At 63.1% G+C, this 16,254-nt stretch overlaps 1 protein-coding gene across 1 annotated transcript in view; it reads right to left on the bottom strand.

Annotated features, from left to right (window-relative positions):
* Positions 1-16,175, bottom strand: part of LOC138101538 (cleavage and polyadenylation specificity factor subunit 1-like) — a 99,396-nt gene extending 83,221 nt beyond the window's left edge. Inside the window, exons 1-10 of the mRNA XM_068999313.1 lie at positions 16,088-16,175; positions 13,834-14,030; positions 13,229-13,306; positions 13,056-13,129; positions 10,720-10,859; positions 7,569-7,679; positions 4,776-4,869; positions 2,701-2,788; positions 2,463-2,588; positions 920-971 (exon numbers count right to left, since the gene is read on the bottom strand). Coding sequence (XP_068855414.1) covers positions 920-971; positions 2,463-2,588; positions 2,701-2,788; positions 4,776-4,869; positions 7,569-7,679; positions 10,720-10,859; positions 13,056-13,129; positions 13,229-13,306; positions 13,834-14,030; positions 16,088-16,175 — 1,048 coding nt within the window. The remainder of the gene's footprint in view (positions 1-919; positions 972-2,462; positions 2,589-2,700; positions 2,789-4,775; positions 4,870-7,568; positions 7,680-10,719; positions 10,860-13,055; positions 13,130-13,228; positions 13,307-13,833; positions 14,031-16,087) is intronic.
* Between the last annotated feature and the right edge of the window lie 79 nt (positions 16,176-16,254).

Genomic DNA, 16,254 nt, shown 5'->3' with positions numbered 1-16,254 from the left:
TGACACCCCCTGTCACCCACTGTCACCCACTGACAGCCACTGACACCCCCTGTCACCCACTGACACCCACTGACACCCACTGTCACCCACTGACACCCATTGTCACCCACTGACACCCACTGTCACCCATTGTCACCCACTGACACCCACTGACACCCATTGTCACCCCCTGTCACCCACTGTCACCCACTGGCACCCACTGACACCCATTGTCACCCACTGACACCCACTGACACCCACTGTCACCTCCTGTCACCCACTGTCACCCACTGACACCCACTGAAACCCACTGACACCCACTGACACCCATTGTCACCCCCTGTCACCCACTGTCACCCACTGGCACCCACTGACACCCGGTGTCACCCACTGTCACCCAGTGTCACCCACTGTCACCCACTAACACCCACTGACACCCACTGAAACCCACTGACACCCAGTGTCACCCAGTGTCACCCAGTGTCACCCACTGTCACCCACTGTCACCCAGCGTCACCCACTGTCACCCCCTGTCACCCACTGTCACCCAGTGTCACCCAGTGTCACCCACTGTCACCCACTGACACCCAGTGTCACCCCCTGTCACCCACTGTCACCCCCGGTCACCCCCGTCACCCCCTGTCACCCAGTGTCACCCAGTGTCACCCACTGACACCCCCTGTCACCCACTGTCACCCACTGACACCCACTGACACCCCCTGTCACCCACTGACACCCACTGTCACCCACTGACACCCACTGACACCCCCTGTCACCCCCTGTCACCCACTGTCACCCACTGTCACCCACTGACACCCAGTGTCACCCAGTGTCACCCACTGTCACCCACTGACACCCATTGTCACCCACTGACACCCAGTGTCACCCAGTGTCACCCAGTGTCACCCACTGTCACCCACTGTCACCCACTGTCACCCACCTGCCCACGGCCCCGAGGGCTCCGAGCGCTTCTTCTTCACCGGGGGCTCCTCCTGGGGGGCACAGGGAGGGTTTGGGGTCCCCAGGGTGGGATTTGGGGTCCCCTCAAGGGTTTGGGGTCCCCTGTGAGGGGATTTGGGGTCCCCAGGAGAGTTTGGGGTCCCAGGGAGGGGATTTGGGGTCCCCAGGGTGGGATTTTGGGGTCTCCGTGAGAGGATTTGGGGTCCCCCAGGTGGATTTTGGGCCCCCAGGTTCGTTTCGGGGTCCCCCAGGTGAACTTTGGGCCCCCCACGTTCATTTCAGGGTCCCCCAGGTTCATTTTGGGGCTCCCCAGGAGGATTTTGGGCTCCCCAGGTGAATTTTGGGCCCCCCACATTCATTTCGGGGTCCCCCAGGTGAATTTTGGGCTCCCCAGGTTCATTTTGGGCTCCCCCAGGTGAATTTTGGGGTCCCCAGGTTCATTTTGGGCTCCCCCAGGTGGATTTTGGGCCCCCCAGGTTCATTTCGGGCTCCCCCAGGTTCATTTCGGGACTCCCCAGGAGGATTTTGGGCTACTCAGGTGAATTTTGGGCCCCCCACGTTCATTTTGGGCCCCCCACGTTCATTTCGGGCTCCCCCAGGTGAATTTTGGGCTCCCCACGTTCATTTCGGGCTCCCCCAGGTTCATTTCGGGGCTCCCCAGGAGGATTTTGGGCTACTCAGGTGAATTTTGGGCCCCCCACGTTCATTTTGGGCCCCCCACGTTCATTTTGGGCTCCCCCAGGTTCATTTCGGGCTCCCCCAGGTTCATTTCGGGGCTCCCCAGGTGAATTTTGGGGCTCCCAGGTGGATTTTGGGCCCCCCACGTTCATTTTGGGCTCCCCCACGTTCATTTTGGGCTCCCCCAGGTGAATTTTGGGCCCCCCACGTTCATTTCGGGGCTCCCCAGGAGGATTTTGGGCCCCCCATGTTCATTTCGGGCTCGCCCAGGTTCATTTCAGGGCTCCCCAGGTGAATTTTGGGGCTCCCAGGTGAATTTTGGGGTCCCCAGGTTCATTTTGGGGCTCCCCAGGAGGATTTTGGGGCTCCCCAGGTGAATTTTGGGCCCCCCACGTTCATTTTGGGCTCCCCCAGGTGAATTTTGGGGTCCCCCAGGTTCATTTTGGGGCTCCCCAGGAGGATTTTGGGGCTCCCCAGGTGAATTTTGGGCCCCCCACGTTCATTTTGGGCTCCCCAGGTGGATTTTGGCCTCCCCCAGGTGAATTTTGGGCTCGCCCAGGTGAATTTTGGGCTCCCCACCTTCATTTTGGGCTCACCCAGGTTCGTTTCGGGACTCCCCAGGAGGATTTTGGGCTCCCCAGGTGAATTTTGGGCCCCCCACGTTCATTTTGGGCCCCCCACATTCATTTCGGGCTCCCCCAGGTTCATTTCGGGCTCCCCCAGGTGAATTTTGGGCCCCCCACGTTCATTTTGGGCCCCCCACGTTCATTTCGGGCTCCCCCAGGTTCATTTCGGGCTCCCCCAGGTGAATTTTGGGGTCCCCAGGAGGATTTTGGGGGGCTCACCTGCCTGTCGGGCCCCTCCTTGGCCCCCCCGGCCGGGGGCTCCTGCAGCTTCTCCGTGTACCTGAGCAGCAGCGAGTTGCCCAGGCGGGATCCCAGGAAGAGATAGCCCGGCTCCAGGGGGACCATCTGGGGACAGGGGGGGCACAGGTGTCCCCAGGGTGCCCCCGAGTGTCCCCAGGGTGCCCCCAGGGTGCCCCCGAGTGCCCCAGGGTGTCCCCAGGGTGCCCCAGATCCTTACGCAGGTGGTGAGCACGGAGGCGGCCGCTTTGTCGAAGTGGAAGGAGCGCACGGAGCGCATCCCGTCCGTGATCAGCGTCAGCACGTAGCTGGGGCACAAAGGGGGCACGGGACCCTCAGGACACCCCAAAATCCTTGGGAACCACCCCAAAATCCCTGGGAACCCCCCCAAAATCCATGGGAACCACCCCAAAATCCCTGGGAACCCCCCCAAAATCCCTGGGAACTCCCCTTGTCCCAGTGGAAGGAGCGCACGGAGCGCATCCCGTCCGTGATCAGCGTCAGCACGTAGCTGGGACACAAAGGGGACACGGGACCCTCAGGACACCCCAAAATCCTTGGGAACCCCCCCAAAATCCCTGGGAACCCCCCTTGTCCCAGTGGAAGGAGCACACGGAGCGCATCCCGTCCGTGATCAGCTTCAGCACGTAGCTGGGACACAAAGGGGACACGGGACCCTCAGGACACCCCAAAATCCTTGGGAACCACCCCAAAATCCTTGGGAATCCCCCAAAATCCTTGGGAAGCCCCCAAAATCCATGGAACCCCCCCAAAATCCCCAGAAACCCCCCTTGTCCCAGTGGAAGGAGCGCACGGAGCGCATCCCGTCCCTGATCAGCGCCAGCACGTAGCTGGGACACAAAGGGGACACGGGACCCTCAGGACACCCCAAAATCCTTGGGGACGCCCCAAAATCCCTAGGAACCCCGCAAAATCCATGGAACCCCCCCTTGTCCCAGTGGAAGGAGTCCACGGAGCGCATCCCGTCCCTGATCAGCATCAGCACGTAGCTGGGGCACAAAGGGGACACGGGACCCTCAGGACACCCCAAAATCCATGGGAATCCCCCAAAATCCTTGGGGACCACCCAAAATCCATGGAGACCCCCCCTTGTCCCAGTGGAAGGAGCGCACGGAGCGCATCCCGTCCCTGATCAGCGCCAGCACGTAGCTGGGGCACAAAGGGGACACAGCACCCTCAGGACACCCCAAAATCCATGGGAACCACCCCAAAATCCTTGGGGACCACCCCAAAATCCATGGGAACCACCCCAAAATCCTTGGGAACCCCCCAAAATCCCCAGAGACCCCCCCTTGTCCCAGTGGAAGGAGCGCATGGAGCGCATCCCGTCCGTGATCAGCGTCAGCACACAGCTGGGGCACAAAGGGGACACGGGACCCTCAGGACACCCCAAAATCCTTGGGAACCACCCCAAAATCCTTGGGAACCACCCCAAAATCCTTGGGCACACCACCAAATTCCATGGGAATCCCCCCAAAATCCATGGAACCCCCCAAAATCCTTGGAGAGCCCCCCTTGTCCCAGTGGAAGGAGCGCACGGAGCGCATCCTGTCCATGATCAGCGTCAGCACGTAGCTGGGGAACAAAGGGGACACGGGACCCTCAGGACACCCCAAAATCCTTGGGAACCACCCCAAAATCCTTGGGGACGCCCCAAAATCCCTGGGAACCCCGCAAAATCCATGGAACCCCCCCAAAATCCATGGGACCCCCCCTTCTCCCAGTGGAAGGAGCGCACGGAGCGCATCCCGTCCCTGATCAGTGTCAGCACGTAGCTGGGACACAAAGGGGACACGGGACCCTCAGGACACCCCAAAATCCTTGGGAACCACCCCAAAATCCTTGGGGACGCCCCAAAATCCCTGGGGACCCCCCAAAATCCATGGAACCCCCCCTTGTCCCAGTGGAAGGAGTCCACGGAGCGCATCCCGTCCGTGATCAGCTTCAGCACGTAGCTGGGGCACAAAGGGGACACGGGACCCTCAGGACACCCCAAAATCCATGGGAACCCCCCCAAAATCCTTGGGGATGCCCCCAAAATCCTTGGGGACACTCCCAGGATCCCCCAAAATCCCTGGAGATGCCCCCAAGACCCCCAGAGCCCCCCCCATGTCCCAGTGGAAGGAGGGGACAGAGCTCATCCCATCCCCGTTCAGCGCCAGGACACGGCTGGGACAGGGGGGTGGCACTTCGGGGGGGGTGACAGGACACCCCAAAATCCTTGGGGAGCCCCCAAAATCCCTGGAGACCCCCCCCGACCCCCCCCAGACTCACATCTCACCCCCCTTGAGCGAGATGACCATCTTGTCGTAGGAGATGAAGGTGGCCTGGGCACAGTCCAAGGTCATCCTCACGCCCTCCTGGATCCCTGCGGACAGGGACGGGGACGGTCAGAGATGGGGATGGGGACGGGGACAGGGATGGGGGACAGGGATGGGGATGGGGATGGGGACGGGGACGGGGATGGGGACAGGGATGGGGATGGGGGACAGGGATGGGGATGGGGGACAGGGACGGGGACAGGGGACAGGGATGGGGACAGGGATGGGGATAAGGACGGGGGACAGGGATGGGGACAGGGACGGGGGACAGGGGACAGGGGGACAGGGATGGGGACAGGGACGGGGACAGGGACAGGGATGGGGGACGGGACAGGGATGGGGACAGGGACGGGGGACAGGGGACAGGGATGGGGACAGGGGACAGGGATGGGGACAGGGATGGGGATGGGGGACAGGGACGGGGACAGGGACAGGGGACAGGGACAGGGATGGGGCAGGGATGGGGACAGGGACGGGGACAGGGATGGGGACAGGGACGGGGGACAGGGGACAGGGGGACAGGGACGGGGGGACAGGGATGGGGACAGGGACAGGGGACAGGGACAGGGACGGGGACAGGGATGGGGACAGGGATGGGGACAGGGATGGGGACAGGGATGGGGGACGGGACAGGGACGGGGACAGGGATGGGGACAGGGATGGGGACAGGGACAGGGATGGGGACAGTCACAGCTGGAGACAAGGACAGGGACAGGAATAGGGGACAGGGACAGGGGATAGGGACAGGGACGGGAATGGGAACGGGGACAGGGATGGGGACAGGGATAAGGACAGGGACAGGGGACAGGGACGGGGACAGTCACAGCTGGGGACAGGGACAGGGCAGGGACAGGAAACAGGGACAGGGATAGGGGACAGGGACAGGGATGGGGACGGTCACAGCTGGTCACAGGGGCAGGGACAGGGATGGGGACAGGGTGGGGACAGCCCGGGACAGGGGCAGGGGACAGGGATGGGGACAGGGATGGGGACAAAGGACAAGGCAGGGGTGGACAGGGGACAGGGACACGGATGGTCACAACCAGGGATGGGGACAGGGCGGGGACAGGGACATGGACAGGATGGGGACGGGGATGGGGATGGTCACAGCCGGGGATGGGGACAGGGCAGGGACAGGGATGGGAATAGGGAAAGGGACAGGGCAGGGACAGGGATGGGAATAGGGACGGGGAAAGGGCAGGAACAGGGGAAAGGGCAGGAACAGGGGAAAGGGATGGGGACAGGGGACAGGGATGGGGACAGGGGGCAAGGCAAGGACAGGGCAGGGACAGAGGAAAAGGATGGGGACAGATATGGGGACAGGGGACAGGGATAGGGATAGGGCAGGGAACAGGGACAGTCACAGCCGGGGACAGGGATGGGGATGGTCACAGCTGGGGACGGGGACAAGGCAGGGATAGGGGGACAGGGACAGGGGACAGGGATGGAGACAGGGATGAAGATGGGGACAAAGGACAAGGCAGGGACAGGGGACAGGGATGGTCACAGACGGGGTTGGGGACAGGACAGGGATGGGAATAAGGACAGGGACAGGGCAGGGACAGGGGAAAGGGATGGGGACAGGGGGCAAGGCAGGGACAGGGGAAAGGGATGGGGACAGATACGGGGACAGGGGACAGGGCAGGGACAGGGCAGGGACAGGGTAGGAATGGGGACAGATATGGGGACAGGGACAGGGGACAGGACAGGGCAGGGACAGGGCAGGAATGGAGACAGATATGGGGACAGGGACAGGGGACAGGACAGGGCAGGGACAGGGCAGGAATGGAGACAGATATGGGGACAGGGACAGGGGACAGGACAGGGCAGGGACAGGGCAGGGACAGGGCAGGGACAGGGCAGGAATGGGGACAGATATGGGGACAGGGACAGGGCACAGGAGACAGGGACAGGGCAGGGACAGGACAGGGATGGGGACAGGGGACAGGGATGGGGACAGGGACAGAGATGGGAACAGGGACAGGAAAACAAAGGACAAGGAGAGCAAAAGAGGAGGAGGAAGATGAGGAGGAAAAAGAGGAGGAGGAAGAAAAGAAGAAGGAAGAGGAGGAGGATGAAGAGGAGGAAAAAGAGAGAGGAAAGGAGGAGGATGAAGAAGAGGAAGAGGAGGGAGCAAAGGAGAAGGAAGAAGAGAAGGAGGAAGAGGAGGAGAAGAAAACAAAAATGAAAACGAGGAAGAGAAGAAAAATGAGAATGAGGAAGAGGAGGAGGAAGAGGAGGAGGAAGAAGAGGAGGAGCAAGAGAAAGATGAAGAGGAGGAGTGCACAGAGAGGGATGAGGAAGATAAAAGCAAAGAGGATGGAGGAGGAGGAAGAGAAGGAGGAGGAGGATGAAGAGGAGGAAGAGAAGGAAGAGAAGGAGGAGGAGGAAGAGAAGGAAGAGGAGGAAGAGGAGGAAGAGGAGGAAGAGGAGGAGGATGAGGAAGAGCAGAAGGGCACGGAGATGAGGGCAACAGAGGACGGAGAAAGAAAAAAAAGACGAGGAAGACGATGAGAAAGAGAAAGAGGAGGAGGAGGAAGACGAGGATGATGAAGGTGAAGGCAAGGGCGATGATGGGGGATGCAGATGGGGGTGGTGAGAAACGAGGAGGATGACGAGGACGAGGCCGAAGACTTGGCTGACAAGGACAGGAGGATGAAGTGGGACGAAGAGGAGGAAGATGAAGACCAGGACGAGGAGGAGGAGGATGAGGAGGAGGAGGGGGAGGAAGGCCGCGGTCCCTCACGCAGCGGGAAGACGGTGGTGCCGCAGGTGAGGCTGTTGAGGGCCACCCCGTACGGGGGCACGCTCTGGTTCAGGTACAGCAGCGAGTTCACCGCGAAGATCACCACGCCGCCTGCGGACAGGGGACAGTGTCACCGTCACCATCACACTGTCATCGTCACCATCACACTGTCACCATCACCATCACACTGTCATCAACACACCATCACCATCACACTGTCACCATCACCACGCCGCCTGCGGACAGGGGACAGTGTCACCGTCACCATCACCATCACACTGTCACCATCACCATCACACTGTCATCAACACACCATCACCATCACACTGTCACCATCACCATCACACTGTCACTGTCACCATCACACTGTCACCATCACACCGTCACCAGCACACCATCACCATCACCACTCCGCCTGTGGATAGGGGACAGTGTCACCATCACCATCACACTGTCACCGTCACCATCACACTGTCACCATCACCATCACAGTGTCATCAACACACCATCATCATCACACTGTCACCATCATCATCACACTGTCACCATCACCATCATGATCACACTGTCACCTTCGCCATCACAGTGTCATCAACACACCATCACCATCACACTGTCACCGTCACCATCACACTGTCATCAACGCACCATCGTCATCACACTGTCACCGTCACCATCACAGTGCCACCGTCACCATCACACTGTCATCAACACACCATCGTCATCACACTGTCACCGTCATCATCACACTGTCACCATCACACCATCACCACCACACTGTCACCATCACCACACCGCCTGCGGACAGGGGACAGTGTCACCGTCAGCATCACAGTGTCACCATCACCATCACACTGTCACTGTCACTGTCACCATCACACTGTCACCATCACACTGTCACCATCACACTGTCACCATCACCACGCTGCCTGCGGACAGGGGACAGTGTCACCGTCACCATCACCATCACACTGTCACCATCACCATCACACTGTCATCAACACACCATCACCATCACACTGTCACCATCGCCATCATAGTGTCACCATCATCACGCTGTCATCAACACACCATCACCAACACACTGTCACCATCACCAACACACTGTTACCATCACCATCACACTGTCACCATCACCATGCCTCCTGGGGACAGGGGGACACTGTCACCATCACACTGTCACCATCACACTGCCACCACCACCCTGTCACCATCACCACACCACCTGGAGACAGGGGGACACTGGGGACACTGGGGACAGTGTCAGTGTCACGATCAGTGTCACCACCCCCACACCACCCCCACACCTCCTGGGGACACTGGGGACAGTGTCAGTGTCACCGTCAGCGTCACCACCACCACACCACCCCCACACCATCACACCTCCTGGGGACACTGGGACCATGGGGACATTGTCATTGTCACCGTACTGCCACCACCCCCTGGGATAAGAACAGCGTCATTGTCACCACCACCACACCCCTGGCACAAAGAAAATGTCACTGTCATTGTCACCACCACCGTCATCACCTCACTGTCACCACCACTGTCCCCACCCTGCCCCTGTCACCCACCAGGGACCCCCGTCAGTGTCACTGTGTCCCTGTCAGTGTCAGTGTGCCATTGTCCCCGGCCCCGTCAGTGTCACTGTGCCATTGTCCCTGTCACTGTGTCCCTGTCCTCGTCAGTGTCCCTGTGCCATTGTCCCAGTCACTGTGTCCCTGTCACTGTCAGTGTCCCTGTGCCATTGTCCCTGGCCCCGTCAGTGTCACTGTGCCACTGTCCCTGTCACTGTGTCCCTGTCAGTGCCACTGTGCCATTGTCCCTGTCACTGTGTCCCTGTCCCCGTCAGTGCCACTGTGCCATTGTCCCTGTCCCTGTGTCCCTGTCACTGTGTCCCTGTCAGTGTCACTGTCACTGCGTCCCTGTCCCCATCACTGTCACTGTGCCATTGTCACTGTGCCACTGTCCCTGTCTGTGCCACTGTGCTGTTGTCACTGTCCCTGTGTCCCTGTCCCTGTGTCCCTGTCAGTGTCCCTGTGCCATTGTCCCCACCCCCGTGTCCCCCCTGCCCCCGTCCCTGACCAATAGGTTTGGGGACGGGCAGAGACCCCGTCACTGTGTCCCTGTCACTGTTGCTGTGTCCCCATCCCTGTCCCCATGTCCCCGCCAGTGTCACTGTGCCATTGTCCCTGTCCCCGTCAGTGCCACTGTGCCATTGTCCCTGTGTCCCTGTCCCTGTCAGTGTCACTGTGCCATTGTCCCTGTCACTGTGTCCCTGTCCCCATCAGTGCCACTGTGCCATTGTCACTGTGTCCCTGTCCCTGTCAGTGTCACTGTGCCATTGTCCCTGTCCCCGTCAGTGCCACTGTGCCATTGTCCCTGTGTCCCTGTCCCTGTCAGTGTCACTGTGCCATTGTCCCTGTCCCTGTGTCCCTGTCCCCATCAGTGCCACTGTGCCATTGTCACTGTGTCCCTGTCCCTGTCAGTGTCACTGTGCCATTGTCACTGTCCCCGTCAGTGCCACTGTGCCATTGTCCCTGTGTCCCTGTCCCTGTCAGTGTCACTGTGCCATTGTCCCTGTCACTGTGTCCCTGTCCCCGTCAGTGCCACTGTGCCATTGTCCCTGTGTCCCTGTCCCTGTCAGTGTCACTGTGCCATTGTCCCTGTCACTGTGTCCCTGTCCCCATCAGTGCCACTGTGCCATTGTCACTGTGTCCCTGTCCCTGTCAGTGTCACTGTGCCATTGTCACTGTCCCCGTCAGTGCCACTGTGCCATTGTCACTGTGTCCCTGTCCCTGTCAGTGTCACTGTGCCATTGTCACTGTCCCCGTCAGTGCCACTGTGCCATTGTCCCTGTGTCCCTGCCCCCGTCAGTGTCCCTGTGCCATTGTCCCTGTCCCTGTGTCCCCCCTGTCCCCGTCCCTGATAATAGGTTTGGGGACAGGCAGAGACCCCGTCCCTGTGTTCCTGTCACTGTTGCTGTGTCCCCATCCCTGTCCCTGTGTCCCCCCTGTCCCCACCACTGACCGATGGGTTTGGGGACGGGCAGGGACCCCGTCACTGTGTCCCTGTGCCCGTGTCCCGGTCCCCATCACTGTCCCTGTCCCCGTGTTCCCACCCCTGTGTCCCCCCTGTCCCCACCACTGACCGATGGGTTTGGGGACGGGCAGGGCCTGGGTGCAGTCGAAGGGCAGCGAGCTCAGGGACCAGATGACCGGGTGGACGCGCTGCAGGATGTTCAGCGAGATGGCCACGATGCTGCACGTGTCCTGTCGCACCGCCACCCGCCTGTGGGGACACCCCAGGGTCACCCCAGTGTCACCCCAGTGTCACCTGGGGGGCTCAGAGCCACCCTGACCCCCACACGTGTCCTGTCGCACCACCACCCGCCTGTGGGGACACCCCAGGGTCACCCCAGTGTCACCCCAGTGTCACCTGGGGGGCACAGAGTCACCCTGACCCCCACACGTGTCCTGTCGCACCACCACCCGCCTGTGGGGACACCCCAGGGTCACCCCAGTGTCACCCCAGTGTCACCTGGGGGGCACAGAGTCACCCTGACCCCCACACGTGTCCTGTGGCACCGCCACCCGCCTGTGGGGACACCCCAGGGTCACCCCAGTGTCACCTGGGGGGCACAGACTGATCCTGACCCCCACACGTGTCCTGTCGCACCGCCACCCGCCTGTGGGGACACCCCAGTGTCACCCCAGTGTCACCTGGGGGGCTCAGAGTCACCCTGACCCCCACACGTGTCCTGTGGCACCCGCCTGTGGGGACACCCCAGGGTCACCCCAGTGTCACCTGGGGGGCTCAGAGTCACCCTGACCCCCACACGTGTCCTGTCGCACCGCCACCCGCCTGTGGGGACACCCCAGTGTCACCCCAGTGTCACCCCAGTGTCACCTGGGGGGCACAGACTGACCCTGACCCCCACACGTGTCCTGTGGCACCGCCACCCGCCTGTGGGGACACCCCAGTGTCACCCCAGTGTCACCTGGGGGGCTCAGAGTCACCCTGACCCCCACACGTGTCCTGTGGCACCGCCACCTGCCTGTGGGGACACCCCAGGGTCACCCCAGTGTCACCCCAGTGTCACCTGGGGGGCTCAGAGTCACCCTGACCCCCACACGTGTCCTGTGGCACCGCCACCCGTCTGTGGGGACACCCCAGGGTCACCCCAGTGTCACCTGGGGGGCACAGACTGATCCTGACCCCCACACGTGTCCTGTGGCACCGCCACCCGCCTGTGGGGACACCCCAGTGTCACCCCAGGGTCACCTGGGGGGCTCAGAGTCACCCTGACCCCCACACGTGTCCTGTGGCACCGCCACCCGCCTGTGGGGACACCCCAGTGTCACCCCAGTGTCACCCCAGTGTCACCTGGGGGGCACAGAGTCACCCTGACCCCCACACGTGTCCTGTGGCACTGCCACCCGCCTGTGGGGACACCCCAGTGTCACCCCAGTGTCACCTGGGGGGCTCAGAGTCACCCTGACCCCCACACGTGTCCTGTGGCACCGCCACCCCGCCTGTGGGGACACCCCAGGGTCACCCCAGTGTCACCTGGGGGGCTCAGAGTCACCCTGACCCCCACACGTGTCCTGTGCCACCCGCCTGTGGGGACACCCCAGTGTCACCCCAGTGTCACCTGGGGGGCACAGAGTCACCCTGACCCCCACACGTGTCCTGTGGCACTGCCACCCGTCTGTGGGGACACCCCAGGGTCACCCCCAGGGTCACCTGGGGGGCTCAGAGTCACCCTGACCCCCACACGTGTCCTGTGGCACCGCCACCCGCCTGTGGGGACACCCCAGTGTCACCCCAGGGTCACCCCAGGGTCACCTGGGGGGCTCAGACTGACCCTGACCCCCCCCACCCCCGTGACCCCTTTGGGGACACCCCAATGTCCCCCGAGGTGACCGACTGACCCTGACCCCCCCCCAGGGCTCATCTCTCGGTGTTGGGGGTCTCCAAAGCGAGGTGTCCCCAGTGCCACCCCCCCTGCCCAGGCAGTGTCACCCCCAAATCCAGTAGTGACCCCCTGGCCTGTCCCTTGTGTCCCCCCCAAGGTCATTGGCACCCCCAAACTGGGCAGTGACCCCCCCTGGACTGGGACCGTCCAGTCCCTGCTGGGACCCCCCCAAAACTGACCCGGGCCAGGTCTGGCTGGGCTGGGAGAGGATGAGCAGGGGGGGGATTGGGGTACCCGTGCAGGAACTGCAGGGGCTGGGACCCCCAAAACTCTAAAAACCCCTCAAAACCTCCCTAAAACCCTCTCAAAAACCCCAAAACTGACCGGGGCCAGGTCTGGTTGGGCTCGAAGAGGATGAGCAGGGTGGGCTCATAGTAGCCATGCAGGAACTGCAGGGGCTGGGACCCCCAAAACCCCTCAAATATCCCCCAAAAACTCCCCCAAACCCCCCTAAACCCCACTAAACCCCCCTAAAACTCCCTAAAACCCCCCCCAAACCCCGAACGGACCCGGGCCAGGTCTGGTTGGGCTCGAAGAGGATGAGCAGGGTGGGCTCGTAGTAGCCATGCAGGAACTGCAGGGGCTGGGACCCCCAAAATCCCCCAAAAACCCCCCTAAACCTCCCAAAACCCCCCCCAAAACCCCTCAAAAACTCCCCAAAACCCCCCCCAAAGCCCCGAACGGACCCGGGCCAGGTCTGGTTGGGCTCGAAGAGGATGAGCAGGGTGGGCTCGTAGTAGCCATGCAGGAACTGCAGGGGCTGGGACCCCCAAAACCCCTCAAAACCCCCCAAAACCCCCCAAAAACTCCTCAAATACCCCTCAAAATCTCCCTAAACTCCCCAAAAACTCCCCAAAACTCCCCAAAACCCCTCAAAACTCCCCCAAACCCCCCCAGAACCACGAACGGACCCGGGCCAGGTCTGGTTGGGCTCAAAGAGGATGAGCAGGGTGGGCACGCAGTAGCCATGCAGGAACTGGGACCCCAAAACCCCCCAAAAACTCCCCCTAAACCCTCCAAAAACTCCTCAAATACCCCTCAAAATCCCCCTAAACTCACCTAAACCCCCAAAAACTCCTCAAAACTCCCCAAAACCCCTCAAAACCCCCCCAAAGCCCCGAACGGACCCGGGCCAGGTCTGGTTGGGCTCGAAGAGGATGAGCAGGGTGGGCTCGTAGTAGCCATGCAGGAACTGCAGGGGCTGGGACCCCCAAAACCCCCCACATCCATCCCAAAACTCCCCAAAACCCCCCTAAAACCCCTCAAAACCCCCCTAAAACCCCGAACGGACCCGGGCCAGGTCTGGTTGGGCTCGAAGAGGATGAGCAGGGTGGGCTCGTAGTAGCCATGCAGGAACTGCATGTCGATGATGTTGAGCAGTTTCTCGTCCAGCTCGCGCACGTCGATGATGTAGCTGGGCAGGAAACTCGACTTCTGCCTGCGGGAACGGGGGTTCAGGGGGGCTCGGGGGGCTCTGGGGGGGTCTGGGGGATTCAGGGGGGTTCAGGGGGGCTCTGGGGGTTCAGGGGGTTCAGGGGGGTTGAGGGGGGGTCTGGGCGGTTGAGGAGGTTCTCGGGGGGTCTGGGGGGTTCTGGGGGTTCAGGGGGGTTGAAGGGGGTGTCTGGGGGGGTCTGGGGGGTTCTGGGGGATTCTGGGGGGTTCAGGGGGGGCTCAGGGGGGTTGAGGGGGTTCTGGGGGGTTCAGGGGGGCTCTGGGGGTTCAGGGAGTTCAGGGGGGTTGAGGGGGGGTCTGGGGGGTTCAGGGGGGTCTGGGGGCATCTGGGGGGTTCTGGGGGGGTCTGGGGGATTCTGGGGGGTTCAGGGGGGGCTCAGGGGGGCTCTGGGGATTCTGGGGGGTTCAGGGGGGGTCTGGGGGGTTCTGGGGGATTCTGGGGGGTTCAGGGGGGGCTCAGGGGGGCTCTGGGGGTTCTGGGGGGTTCGGGGGGGTCTGGGAGAGTCTGGGGGATTCTGGGGGGTTCAGGGGGGCTCTGGGGGTTCAGGGGGTTCAGGGGGGTTCAGGGGGGGTCTGGGGGGTTGAGGGGGTTCTGGGGGGTTCAGGGGGGGGTCTGGGGGGTTCTGGGAGAGTCTGGGGGATTCAGGGGGGTTCAGGGGGGCTCTGGGGGTTCAGGGGGTCTGGGGGGTTCAGGGGGGTTCTGGGGGGTTCAGGGGGGCTCTGGGGGTTCAGGGGGTTGAGGGGGGTTGAGGGGGGGTCTGGGGGGCTCTGGGGGGTTCTGGGGGATTCTGGGGGGTTCAGGGGGGGCTCAGGGGGTTCAGGGGGGCTCAGGGGGGTTCAGGGGGGTTCAGGGGGGTTCAGGAGGTGTCTGGGGGGCTCTGGGGGGCTTGGGGGATTCTGGGGGGTTCAGGGGGGGTTCAGGGGGGCTCTGGGGGTTCAGGGGGGTTCAGGAGGTGTCTGGGGGGGCTCTGGGGGGTTCTGGGGGGCTCAGGGGGGTCTGGGAGAGTCTGGGGGATTCTGGGGGGTTCAGGGGGGGCTCAGGGGGGCTCTGGGGGTTCAGGGGGGTTGAGGGGGGGTTGAGGGGGGTCTGGGGGTTCAGGGGGGTTCAGGGGGGTTCTTGGGGGGGTCTGGGGGGTTCTGGGAGAGTCTGGGGGATTCAGGGGGGTTCAGGGGGGCTCTGGGGGTTCAGGGGGTTCAGGGGGGTTGAGGGGGGGTCTGGGGGGTTGAGGGGGTTCTGGGGGGGTCTGGGGGGGTTCTGGGGGATTCTGGGGGGGTTCTGGGGGGGGTCTGGGGGGTTCAGGGGGGGCTCGGGGGTTCTCGGGGCGTCTGGGGAGTTCTGGGGGGTTCGGGGGGGGTCTGGGAGAGTCTGGGGGATTTGGGGTTCAGGGGGGGTTCAGGGGGGCTCAGGGGGGGCTCAGGGGGCCTCAGGGGGGTTTAGGGGGGGCTCAGGGGAGCTCGGGGGGGGGTCTCAGAGCAGCTCAGGGGTCTCAGGAGGGCTCAGGGGTCTCAGGAGGGCTCAGGGTGGCTCCGGGGGGCTCAGGGGGTCTCAGGAGGGCTCAGGGGTCTCAGGAGGGCTCAGGGTGGCTCCGGGGGGCTCAGGGGGTCTCAGGAGGGGCTCAGGGGTCTCAGGAGGGCTCAGGGTGGGCTCCGGGGGGCTCAGGGGGTCTCAGGAGGGCTCAGGGTGGCTCCGGGGGGCTCAGGGGGGTCTCAGGGTGCCTCAGGGGTCTCAGGGTGGCTCTGGGGGTTCCGTGGGGCTCAGGGGGGCTTGGGGGGGGGGCTCCGGGGGGCTCCGGGGGGCTCAGGGGTCTCAGGGTGGCTCCGGGGGGCTCAGGGGTCTCAGGGTGGCTCTGGGGGTTCAGCGGGGCTCAGGGTGGCTCGGGGGGGGTCTCAGAGGGGCTCAGGGTGCCTCAGGGGTCTCAGGGTGGCTCCGGGGGGCTCTGGGGGTGCCTCAGGGGTCTCAGGGTGGCTCCGGGGGGTTCCGGGGGTGCCTCAGGGGTCTCAGGGTAGGCTCTGGGGGTCTCAGGGTGCCTTAGGGGGGTTCCGGGGGGTTCCCCAGCCCTGCAGAGGGGTTTCTGGGGGGGTCTCTCACACCCTCCCCCCACCAGCCCCTCGTGCTCGTCGGCCAGCGAGTCCCTGCGGAAGGGCAGCACCACGAGGCGCGTGCCGTAGATCAGCATCACCGCGCAGCGCCCGTCGGGGTCCACCCGCACCCGCGGCGTGTGCACGTTCTGAACGAAGCCGTCCTGGGGCGGGACA

Source organism: Aphelocoma coerulescens, unplaced genomic scaffold (genome assembly GCF_041296385.1).
Source record: "Aphelocoma coerulescens isolate FSJ_1873_10779 unplaced genomic scaffold, UR_Acoe_1.0 HiC_scaffold_328, whole genome shotgun sequence".
Taxonomy (NCBI): domain Eukaryota; kingdom Metazoa; phylum Chordata; class Aves; order Passeriformes; family Corvidae; genus Aphelocoma; species Aphelocoma coerulescens.
This window is presented reverse-complemented; position numbering and strand designations above follow the sequence as displayed.